Source organism: Canis lupus, chromosome 12 (genome assembly GCF_003254725.2).
Source record: "Canis lupus dingo isolate Sandy chromosome 12, ASM325472v2, whole genome shotgun sequence".
NCBI classification, from domain to species: domain Eukaryota; kingdom Metazoa; phylum Chordata; class Mammalia; order Carnivora; family Canidae; genus Canis; species Canis lupus.
Window position 1 is genome coordinate 8,923,507 of NC_064254.1, and position 12,529 is coordinate 8,936,035.

The 12,529-nt window shown below is 52.1% G+C and overlaps 1 protein-coding gene across 1 annotated transcript in view; it reads right to left on the bottom strand.

Moving 5' to 3' along the window:
- Nucleotides 1–242: 242 nt before the first annotated feature.
- The window catches only part of MOCS1 (molybdenum cofactor synthesis 1), a 34,737-nt gene continuing 22,450 nt past the window's right edge, over nt 243–12,529 (bottom strand). Inside the window, 8 exon segments of the mRNA XM_025418687.3 lie at nt 243–1,785; nt 3,574–3,621; nt 4,144–4,264; nt 6,529–6,639; nt 7,024–7,136; nt 7,553–7,664; nt 8,011–8,072; nt 10,488–10,652. Of these exon segments, the coding sequence (XP_025274472.1) occupies nt 1,031–1,785; nt 3,574–3,621; nt 4,144–4,264; nt 6,529–6,639; nt 7,024–7,136; nt 7,553–7,664; nt 8,011–8,072; nt 10,488–10,652 (1,487 nt within the window). The 3' untranslated portion in view covers nt 243–1,030.

Sequence of the window (12,529 nt, forward strand, 5' to 3'; positions counted from 1 at the left end):
CCCTTGATCTCTAATAGCAAAACCAGTGATGAGCCCGCCACCTGACACCCACTACAGGGGGTACATCTCTGGGGCCTCCCACTCCACTCCCACCTTCTCCCACAGGGAAGACGAGGGATACTCAGAGAATGTGCCCCTTTGGCTTTTCTAGCATCCTTCTTGCTCCTCTTCCCCCGGAGGGGAGGGGTGGTGGTGGGCATGAATTCACAGCAGCTCGGTGCACTCTGCACAGATAGTCCTCATTCTTGCATCTCCAAAGTTGGCATCGTGGCTTTATTTTGTGCGCTGTGAGGGTGAAGGCAATCTTCAACTCTCTTCTTTCCCTGATATGTTCCAGAATAAAGGGGTGTGGGCAGCGGGTGGAACAGCAGTGCACAGGGCCAGGGGTGGGATGTGTGCTTGGGTCAGGGATCCCCAGGGCTACTGCTCATGTGTGTCCTGTTCAAGAGGAAGGGACCTAGGAAAAGGAGCTGGCAGCAGGATGAGTGCAATTGTTAAGCCAAAACCCTGCAAGTTTGATAGGACACAGACTCAGGCAAAAGGAGAGGGTAACTGGCCCCTTCAGAGGGGTGGTGGAGAGGCAGGAAAGGATGGGGTTGTAGCTCCAGGCTCAGGAAGGCAAAGCTGCTTTAGAGGATTTGTGGAACATTCTTAATGCAAACCGTGCATTTCCCTCCTCAAAGTGGGTTCCCTCTGCTTCATGAGCCCTTATTCTCTCCCAAAGAAGGAGAAGAGAAAACCCAAAATGAGAAGTGGAAGTTAGGGACTAGGCTGTCTGAAACCGGACGTGTTATCTGGGGACTACTTCAGACAATGTGATTTTTCAGTTCTCTAGCACTGCTCATGGGGACCCCCCTTCCATGACTGTGGTGTCCAGGAAGGCTGACAGGAGGCTGAGCTGGTCACTCTAGATCATATAGCAGGAAAGGGGTGGGCTGACCTTGGAGATAAACAGTGATGGGGTTACAGGAACTTGCTGGAACCACATCCCATCTTGACCCGGCTGGGCTGGGGGTGAGAGGCAAGAGCTCTAAGTCCGATGGAAGTCCCCCCGCTGACCCCCAGTCTTGCTAAGGAGTTTGATCTCACCCAACACAATGTCTCTGCTGACAGCCTTGCACATGTCGTATAGGGTGAGGGCGGCCACGGCAGCCGCGGTCAGGGCTTCCATCTCCACCCCGGTAGGGCCCCAAGCCCGGCAAGATGCTCGGATCCCCACGGCATGGCGTGCACCATCCAGCTCCAGCCGTACCTGGACATGGCTCAGGGCCACGTGGTGGCACAGAGGGATCAGCTGGCTAGTCAGCTTGGCGGCCTGGACTCCGGCCAGCTGGGCTACCACCAGGGCATCCCCCTTCTTTAGCTGGTTCTCCTGGACAAGCTTGAAGGCCACAGGCCCCAGGAGGACCACGGCTGAGGCCACAGCCACCCGCTCTGTGTCTGGCTTCCCACCCACATCTACCATAGCTGCCCGTCCTTCTGTGTCCACATGGGTTAGTTGGTCCGAGGTTGGCAGGGGTCCTGAGGGGGTGGCAGGAGCCCCGGACACTGCACTAAGGCACTTTGGGTTGGCATCTGAGTCTAGGTGGGAACTGCAGTGTCTCTGAGGGGAGTTGGACCACCGTTGGCCCAGAGGAGGGGTCCGGGAGACCCAGCATCCTTTCCACCAAGTCGACATCCGGTTGGAGAAACTCACTCTGTGTCTTATACCCTGAACGTGAAAGGGGTCCTGGGAGGAAATGCTTGGAATGGCTGGTGGGGAATCTTGGAGCATCAAAGGTAACTCTGGAAGGCAAGAAGGAAAGAGAAGAGAAACGGAGTCCAAAAAGGAAGGGTTTTTTGTCGTCCCCCACCCCACCTCTTCTCCCACCCTTTCCCTGCCCACCCTGAGTTCTTGCTTCCACACTGGAGAAGAGAGGGGTGAGGAGCAAGGAGTGTAGTGAGGAGAGAAAGCAGGAGGTATGCAGACAGAGAGCCCCGGGATACAGGTCTGCAGCCCCCCATGGCAGGCGGTGTGCAGCAGTGTTCCTGGGCCCATGGGGGGCAGTGGGTGCACTCCTGGGCTCCCCTCCCCACCAACTCCCTTGTCGTTGAAGTTCTCTTCAGAATCACCTAAAGTCTGAGGCTGCAGCCTGATCACATGACCTCTCTCGGTCACTGCATTTTCTGGAAGCTACAGTGAGGTCTCAGACTGAATTACCAATCACAGTTACTCCTCTTTACATTCTCTATGCAGGGTAAATAATAAGTACCTGGTGTCCAGGGAAGATAGTAAGGGAAATATTGTATCTATTTCAACAAGCTCTTTCAGGCCCCCTCAAGGACATCAGAAGAACCCACGGAGTGACAGGCCAATCCAAATGGTGCCGAGGGCCTTGGGAGCCTTGTAGGCTCCTGGTACTCAAAGGGTGGTCCAGTGTAGAAACATGGCCCAGACTTCCCAAATCCAACTCCGAAATGACAATAGCCCCAAGTGATTCACGTGCACATGAAAGTCGCAGGTCCTGTTCCAGGCAACCCCTGGTTTTATAGAAATCAGACCAGCTTATTATTCTATGTCCTTGAGAGGAGTAATAGATCTTATGAAGCAAATAGGCCTCCCAACTTCTGGCTTCCCAGGTTTGGGTCCCCATCTTGCCAATGTCAGAGGTACAACCCTCCTCCACAAAGGCATCCCCAGCTCCTTGCCATCAAGGTGTGTCAGCATGGGTCAAAGTCCAACTATAGGACTATGATGCTGGAAGTGAGGGGAAGAAGAGAGACGGTCAAGTTGACTTCCCAGTGGAGTGTTTTGGTGAGCTGCCTTCCCTTCTCTGGGAGGCTGGTTTGGGAGGCAGCCCACTCTAGCCTGCCTTCCTCTGGGCCCGTGCATTCACTCACTTGGTTCCAAACCCTGGAGAAGAATCCCTTTCCCTAGTTTTTCTCACTACTTTCTCTTGCCTGGTGGTATAGTTCAGAAGCCCAGATCGGGCTGTGGCCAAAGGGGCAAGGCCTCCCCTCATCTAGTCTGGGCATTTGGCAGAGCAGTAGCAGCATCCCTAAAGCTCCTCATGGATCAACCAGTTCCCCCAGAGAACACATATGACTTTATGCATATAAGTTTCCAGGAGTTAAGGAATTAGGCAGTTGAGATCCCGGTTGCCTCCTCCTGAAAAGATCAGGAACATTCTTAGCTGGCTGCCCCAAGCCCTGCCCAGATCCTGTAATAGCATCTAGGCTGGGAGGTTCTAGAGCCAAGGACAGGGTCTCCATCTTAACCAGGAGCTCCACTTTCGGGAGACAACAACCTGAGGACAACAATAGACCATAAATCTGGAAGGCCCCCTGCCCCAATTTCTGGTAAGACAGAATGATGATTTCTGTGGTATACAGAGTGAGGGGGAACAATGAACGGGGAAGAGAAGACACAGTAAAACTGGAAGGGTGAGAGGAGATGGAGGAGGAGTACAAGAAACACATGATGAGAACATCAGGATGAAATGCAGGATCTGGGGGTGGCTTAGGGCAGGGGCCCCACCCCACGGGATCCCCCAGTGACAAGGGTGAGTGGTTACGTACTGATGGGTCACCCACCGATGAGGATCATGGGCCGGTTCTTCATCTGGGCAATACTGAACATGCCTGGGGTAAGGGAGAGATGGGGGGGTGGGGGAGGAAAGTAGGAAAGGGGGAAGGGAGGGGTGGGAAAGGAGAGTTCACTCTCAGGCTGACACAGAGGTAGGACGACCCAGGGACATGCAATCACTGAAGTGCGCCCTGACAAAAAGCCCCTGCTATGCACTGCAAGGTCACCCATGACAGAGCCAGCATATTCTGTGGATGCCCAGGACCCCACCCTCCTGAGAGAAGGCAATGTGTGGGATGAGACAGGTACAGTGCCCCCACCCCCCCCACATCCCCTCTCTCCAATAAAACAGCCCAGGAGAATTCAGAGTACCCTCTCCTGCACAGGCTCTGCTGTGCCAATGCTCCGGAGGGAGGAGAGAACCATCACCACACCCCCAGTCTCCAGGTGCCACAGGAGGGACTGGGTGCCAAGATGTCACTGAGTCCCGCTGGCTTCCTGCCAAGCTTTGCTCTGTCCCCTCAGCCCCTCCGGCCCACTCAGCAGCCAGCCTGGCCTGCCCCGTGCCCACCCCTTACCTGCATGCTGCTGCTTCTTCCTGCCCACAGCGGCCCCGATGATCCTCAGCAGCTCCTCCTCGGAGGCCCCTGCCCGCAGGTGATCCCGTAGAGACACCTCTGAGCTCCCGAAGAGGCAGACCTGTGGGTGGTCACCATGGGGGTGAGGAGAGCATGCCTCCCTTGTTTCCGAGCCTTGGCCCCCGTCCCTAGAGTTCCCCCGTGGGCTGAGTGCCAGCAGCTGGGTCATACTCAAGGTGGGACTTCCTGCAGTGAGGGATAGAAGGTGCTGGATGGTGAAGTCAGAGAGGCCGGAAGGGCAAAAAGTGGAACCAGACGTCCCGAGGCCTGTATCTCTGATTCACAGTCATGTTACCTTCAGCCTATAGAGCATACTATAAAAAACAGTTGCCAACAGAGATGCCACATAAAAATCCAGATGCAAACCTTCTCCTGAGACATTCCCTAGAGTAGCCTCTTTATTGCCTGAGCATGGACTCCCAATCCTGGCAGTCCCCCTGCATGTGGCACGAACATCCCATTTCACCCCCGTCTCCTCCTGATCCCTACACTCACGGACCGTACTGGCCTGGCCCTGCACACACTGCAGTTTGTAACCTGGATGGATGGCTGAACAGCACAGACCTGGTGAGGGTGGCATCCTGAAGCCACTCAAACTCGACACTCTCTAGCTTCTGAGACAGGCTGGCTGCTCGGGGGCTCAGGGGTGGATGAGGCAGTCCCAGCAGGAGAGATACCTACCCTCCTCCCACAAAGCTTTATAAAGCACCTACTGTGTGCCAGCTCTGTAGAAGGCATCGTGGACACAGGACAGAGGAATGTCTGAGAAGCCTCTGAGAGCCGAGAGCACCAGAGAAGATACAAACAGAACCTAAGTAGAAGGAGGTATACCTACTTTACCCTGCTGGCTATTCCTCACCACTCACTCCCTCACCGGGCCCACCCTCTGCCCCCAGGGGTCCACCTTCCAGGATCCCCTCTAGCTGGCTTCTGGCTGAGTTGGCTGGTGGGAGATTGGATAGTGAAAGGAAAGAAAGATTGGGCATTTCTATCCTGCTTCTTCCAGGCTCAGACATCTCAGGCAGTGACTATTCCCCTCCACAGCCCCAGCTCCAGCCCGGTGGCCACTCCGCCAGGCTATACAGCTCTCCGTGGGCCCCTGTGACACCACTTCCTCCCAGATCCCAGGTGGGAGCAGCTGTCTGCTGCTGCCCCTCAGGTGCCTCAACATCTCTTCTGAGTCACACTCTCCCCACACTATAAATAGCCTCTCTTCAGAACTCCACCCCACCGTGTCCTGCAGGGGTCCTGACTACACAGATGCCATCCATACTTTATGGCAATTCCACATCTCCAGCCTAGAAAACTCCCCTGGCTTTTGAACAAGTGCTGGATGGTCCCTGGATGTCAAGCTCAATGCATCTGAACTCCGATCACCCTCCTTCCCAATGCTGAATACTTCCCAAAGCCGACCAGCCCCTGGATGCCTTCTTGTGGTCTTCCACATGTGTTTCCAAGCTCCTTCATTCTTCCTTCCCATCCTCGCCTCACATTCTTACCTACACGGAACACTGTTCAGTGGCCATCTGACTAGTCTTCCTGTTTCCAAATTCAACCAGTTGGTTATTCTTCCTCAAACATGAACAGGAGTCATGTCTCCCCCTTGTCCAGCACAGCACCCTACTGTCAACAGAACACACGCTGTGCTGTACCTTTTACCTGGGCATTCAAGTCCTCTACCATGTGATTTCCCCAGACCTGGCATTGACCTGCCCTAGCCTTGTCAGTATGAACTCCAGACAGGTGTCCTCCCTTCTCTTGCCCTCCCCTCTCTATCCTTCAAGGTCATCGGTGTCCATAATGTGCTCCCTCAAGTCCTGCCCCCCTTACAGCCTGTCTGGCCACTCCTCTGACAAAGACTTACGTACTGCCACACATCAGCCCTTTGTTTGCTCTTAACCATAAGACTTTACCTCTACAAGGACTGGTTATGTCTCTGCCTCTCTGACACTCTCCAAAGGGCTGAAGGCACAGGATGTGCTGATCAGATGTGAATAACAGTCACTGGTTTCAGATCTGAGCCCTGGGCCTGGAATGGGGCCCATCCAGGGCACATTGACCCTTCACTTCTCCCCTGCCCACCCTGGTAACGTTAAGTCCCGGGAAGTGGCTCCCAATCACCTGGAAGTTACTTCAGGAGCCCCAGGACAGCAGGCCATGGGTTCGCTGTCACCTTCAGCCCCCGTGCTCTCCCCAAACTGACACTATTTCGCCATCTGCACCATGTGTCCTGTTGGTCTCCCCTCCAATTGGGGGTACAAGTGGGAAGAAATATTCCCAACACACAAGTGGCAAGGGGTCCCTTGTGAGGAAAGGGATACTTACCTTGAGGTTCCCATCAGCTGTGATTCGTAGTCGGTTACAGGTTCCACAGAAATGCTCAGACATGGATGTGATGAAGCTGACCTGGCCCCGGAAGCCAGGGATTTTAAAGGCCTGGGGTGAGGAGGGAAAGGGCCACTGAGGGGATGGGGCTGGACAGGCCCAGGACAGGCCCAGCTCCCGAGGAAGGGAGCACCCAAGGTCCCCAGACAACAGAAGACTCTGACACAATGGAGGACCTATGAGCTCTCTGCCTGCACCTGGCCTGACAGCAAACCTACTATGTTTTTGGAGGCACGTGGGCAGTGTGGCCACAGCATGTCTCCACCACTTACTGAAGTGTGGTTTAAGACAAGGTACTCACATCTGCACCCTACCCAGCCTACTGCTCTGGCCACGAGGGTGGAGGCAGCTGTGACGACACAGTCGGCCTCTTGTTATATGCCAGATGCCCCATGGTCCTCCTCCCTACCCAGGCCCACCCCTACTGCCCCCAACCTTGGCTGTGCTGGATTCCTCCTCAGGCAGCTTCTCCAGCTCTGGCCACTGCTGCTGGAGGGTGTCCAGCATCTCCTTGTAGCTAACCATCTTCTTGAAGTTCCATTTGTTGCCTGTATTGGGGTTGGAAGCCACAGAGTCACAGAGTTGCAGGAGCCTGGGGTCTTTAGGTCCACCCTCCCACAGAACCCAAGAATCAGTTCTGCCTCTTGAATAGGAGAGCCAGAGGCCCTGCCTAAAGCAGGTGAATCACACCATACCCACACTCGACTCAGAGATGCCTCTAACCCCCAATCAGATCCCTAGGCCTGGCACGCCTGCAGAGGCCCCTACCCATTATCCCCAGAGAAATTCCCATACACACAGTGGGGCCCAGGGTCACCAGCACCCACAGGGCCAGCCAGACCTTGTCCACCCCACTCAACCCTTCCCAGGGTCCTCAGCATCCCTGCACCACGGTCTCAGCATGGTGCTGGTCTAGCTCTGCTGCCAGACCCAACCTCTTCCCACTCCATCCCAGGTCACTGACCATCGAAGGGCATGTACTCTATGAAGCGCACATCCAGGGGGAGGCCCTTGGTCAAGGCCACAAAGTTCAGGAGCTCGTCCTCGTTCAGGCCTCGCATCACCACACAGTTCACCTGGGCAGGGACAAGAGGACCACAAGGCTTGTTCCCCCTGCATTCTTTTCCAAGGAATGACCTTCAGGGGTCTGGCACTTGCCTAGGCTCTCTACTGGAGGGCCCATTCCTTGTATCTCTCCCCGCCCAGTTCTTAAGCTGGGGATGCAATGGGGGTCACTGGTTTTCTCCCCTCCAAGAGGTCAGGGGCATGCTGGATGCAGTGGGCAAGGAAGTGATGAGGGTACGGTACAGCTGCACCAGCCAGGGCGAGGAGCTGCCTGCCATGGGCCAGATGCTGGCAGCAGGAGGCCTAGCCAGGGTGGGGGGCCGAAGTCAGAGGTCAAAAGCAACAGCAGGTCCTCACCTTCACAGGGCTATAGCCCAACTCGATGGCCTTGTGGATGCCCTCCATGACCTTGTGGAAGCCTGCAAGGAGGGAGAGAAGGGTCTGGAAACTTTCTCCCTCTCCCTGCCCCCCTTACACCCAGAGGGAAGCACCAGATCTGTAAGGAGCCTCAGAGACCACCAAGTCCAGTGACCAAATAGTAAATATTTTAGGCTTTGTAGGCCGAGAGGTGAAATTGGGGATATTATTAGGTGTATCCTGTATAAGACTATATAATTTCAGAATCTGATAATTAAGTACAATCTTTTAAAATACAGCTCTACACATAGAATGGAAGAATGGAATTCTTTTTGCTGCGATAATATTTTGCTTAGCTGGGAGTTCATAATTAATGTTTTCTAACATCAAATTGATTACAAATATGATCTGTAAAATTCATTCTTGGCTCCCAGCCCCATTAAAAAACAAAAACAAAAACAAAAAACTAAAAAAAAAAAACAAGCAGGGGGCTGGATTTGGCTGGTGGTCTATCATGTGCCAATCCTGATCTAGGTGACCCCTCTGATTGTCTAAGCGGCAAAACTGAGACCCTAAGAAGAGGTGGTGTCCCACTGGAGGCCTCACGCTGTGTACCTTAGAATGCAGGTTTCCGGTCTCCCTTGTCAGTCCTTTGTGCTGGGGCCAGTGAGCGATTAGTCCTCACGTGATTCTCCCATCTCTGTGGTTAACCCACAGTACCTGGGATCCCAGGCTGCTTCTCACTCTCTGCTCCCTCCTCTGCCCAAGCATTTGAGGGCCTCCTGCATGCTGGCCCCTCCCCCGCCCCCTCAGCACAGCCTGGTGATTGTGTGTGATTCACAGCTGGGCCATTCCCCTGGCGGAGGGTGGCCAGAGGATGGACCCCAGGGTTTCCTTGCAGCATTTTTAGATGGCTCAGTGAGGCAGGGAAACAAGAGGAAGGTGCAGTTTTCATATAAACTGCTGTTATGATAATCTAGAAGCTTCTTCTTTTATAAAGCACTCCACCTCCAAAAAGGGGTGGTGAACATAGAAGTGTAAATGGGAAGGCAGATCTGATGTCAAGATCTACTGTCTCCAATCCTCGGTTCTAGGAAATGAGACAAGGAGGCAGAGGATATGTGGATGTCGGGGAGGGGGTGAAACCCACAAATACACTTTCAACTTTCCCACCTCAGCGCCCTCACAGGTTCCCGAGTGCCTTTCCCCTTCAAAGTGAGCTCCCTTGATCCAACTCCTCTCTCTGTTCCCCATTCCTCAAGGCCCAGAGTCAATGCCTCCTCCATGGAGCCCTCCACGTCTTCTCTGCTAGAAGTTCTCTCTCCTTCCCTGTAGCTCTTTAATCAACACAAGACAAACAAAGGTGGCCTAGTAGCAGCATGCATTTTGGCCCTTCATGGCCTGTAAGGCAGAGCAATGTCCTGTGTGCCTGTGTGTCTCTGTCTCCTTCGCAGCACCTGAAGCAGCTCTTTCCAGAGGGCAAAGACTCCATTAGCACATCCTTAACACCCGGATGGTGTAAACAGAGAGTCACACCATGGAGCAGGGGAAAGAGAAAGTGGAACTGGGAGCTAGAAGCTGTTTCTAAAGAAAGGGAGGGATCACTGAGTCTCTTGATCTTGCAGAGAACTCTCAGTTATATACCACCATCCCAACTCAAAGGGCATCCAACCCTGGGTACTTCCCACCCCAAACTGAAGCCTACGGCCCAAGAGCCACTGGGTGCTGATCTAATGAGACCTGGGGCTCAAGGCTGCTCCACCTCCCCCACCTGTGCCCTCCCGGACAAAGCCTGGTAGGGAGGATGCCATGGAAGTGCCACTGCAGGACCCCTGCCTGGCAATGCTGACCTTGACCCTGGCACCTCAAGGCAGCTGCTTCCACCTCGGGCTGCCCCACATCTCCTCAGATCTCATTATATGGTCACCAACTTGTCCCCATCCGTCAGGGGCTATCTTGGTTTTAAAATAGAAAGGCCTGGGATCCCTGGGTGGTGCAGCGGTTTAGTGCCTGCCTTTGGACCAGGGCGCGATCCTGGAGACCCGGGATCGAATCCCACGTCAGGCTCCCGGCATGGAGCCTGCTTCTCCCTCTGCCTATGTCTCTGCCTCTCTCTCTCTCTCTGTGTGTGTGACTATCATAAATAAATAAAAAATTTAAAAAAAAATAAAATAAAATAGAAAGGCCTGTATACTAGCAACGTGCCCAGTCCTAGGCAAACTGGGGGCAGGGCAGAGGGCGACAGGTCACCACAGGTCTTAGCATCTGATCCCCCAATTTCCCCAAAGGTGTGGCTATAGAGACAGAGGACATTTGATGAGTGTGAGGAGTAAGGAATGAATTCCTAGGTTTATCTGTAGCTCAGACACCAAAAGGGAGCAACCAGGCTCCTTGCTTGGCACCAGCCACAGCTCCTCAGCTCTGTGGGAGGAGCAGCCTGGGAGGGCCACCCTCCACTATAAACCACATCTGCTCACCTTTCCTGCGAACAATGAACTCAAATTTGGCTGGCACCAGGGTGTCCAGGCTGATGTTGATGGCACTTAGACCAGCTTTCTGAAGCTGAGGCAGCAGCCGGGCTAGGTTGATGCCGTTGGTGGTGATGCCAATGGTCCTCAGCCCTTCTAGCTGGTGGAGCTGAGCTGTAGAGAGAACAGGATGGGGGTGGGGGTGTGGTGTGTATGGTCAGTCTGTTTCTTTCTAGTGAGGTCCCAGAAAAGGGCTGGAAGAAAAAATTCCAAGTCTAAATAAGGTGGATAGAAAAGGGGTTCTCTGTACTCCTCTATTAACTGGGCTTAGCTTAATAAAAAAAAAATAGAAAAATAAAAACTCTGACAAAAATAACCAAAAGATTACATATTGAGTGTTCATTCTGCTAGAAGCCCTGTTGAGGGCTTTATGTGCCTTAGCTCATTGAAGCCTCACAACAAGGATTATCCCCATTTAATAGATAAGGCAAGAGAGGCTTGGAGAGATTATGAAATCGCTTGAAATCACACAGCTAATAAAAACAGCTGAGATTCAAATCCCTGTGTCCTTGACTCCAAGACTGCTCTTGGTAAACCTACTCACAGATCCTCATACTCTGCACATGAGAAACAAAGAAGTGTTTGGATTATTTGCTAAACCGCCTCCTCCCCAAATCCCTAGACATAACAAAAGGACAAAGAAAGAGTCCACAATAGAGCTGGAAGGTAAGAAAGAATGCCTTCAATGGCCCAAGTGGAAGAACCCTGAGAGATAGAAAGCAGATAGGCTCCCACAGATTAAAGAAACCACACCCCAAAGCACATACAGAAGGTTCTATACAAAGTAGGAGCGGGACTAATACACCCCAAACTTTGCATTCACCTATACAGGAAGTAGGAAGGACCCTATGCATGTCAAGCAGGTTGTCAGTCTGGAGAACTAAATTTGCCTGAGCTGGATAAATTGGTCTCCCTCCATCCCTGCGTGCAGGGGGAAGGCTGCAGCTTTTACCCCAAGGCTAGAGTACTTAAGCTAGCTGAAAGGAGTGGGGGCAACCAGCATGAATGGAAACAGCAGTGGCAGTCAGGCCAACAGAAGCCTTGGACACTGAGATAAGTACAGAGCCAATAGTCAGCACACATGTAAGGAGAATGTTGCATAAGAAAGATAAATTCCACAAACAGAAGAATGAAAGAGGAAGGAAAAGTGACAGAGATAACAGAAGATGATTCTTTTAAAAAACTGGGGTTACATGAATAAACATCCTCAACAAAGTATTAGCAAACCATATGCAACGACATATAAAAAGGATCATACATCATGATCAAATGGAATTTATTCCAGGGATGCAAGGATGGTTCAATGTTCACAAAATCAACGTGATACATGCTACATAGAGAAAATGAAGGTTAAAAATCAGATGACCATCAGGACGCCTGAGTGGCTCAGTGGTTGAGTGTCTGCCTTCTACTTAGGGTGTGATCCTGGGGTCCCGGGATTGAGTCCCACATCAGGCTCCCTGCAGGGAGCCTGTCTCTCCCTCTGCCTATGTCTCTGCATCTCTCTATGTGTCTCTCATGAATAAATAAATAAAATCTTTAAAAAAAAAATCAGATGACCACATCAATAGATGCAGAAAAAATATCTGACAAAATTTGACACCCTTTCATGACAAAAACTGGGGAAAAAACCCCCACTAACTTGAAAAAAATACATGTACCTCCATTGTTCACTGCAACATTCTTTGCAAAAGCAAATACATGGAAAACAACTTAAATGTTCACTGATGATGAACAAATAAAAAATACACACATACACATACACAATGTAATGGTATTTAGCCATAAAAAAGGAAGTCTTGCCATCCATAACAACATGGATGGACCTTGAAGGCATAAGGTAAATGGAATAAGTCAGACAGAGAAAGACAAATACCATATGATCTCACTTATATGTGGAATCTAAAACCAAAACACACATACACACACACACAGACACAGACACACACACACACACACCAAAAAACAAAACAAAACAAAACAAAACAAAA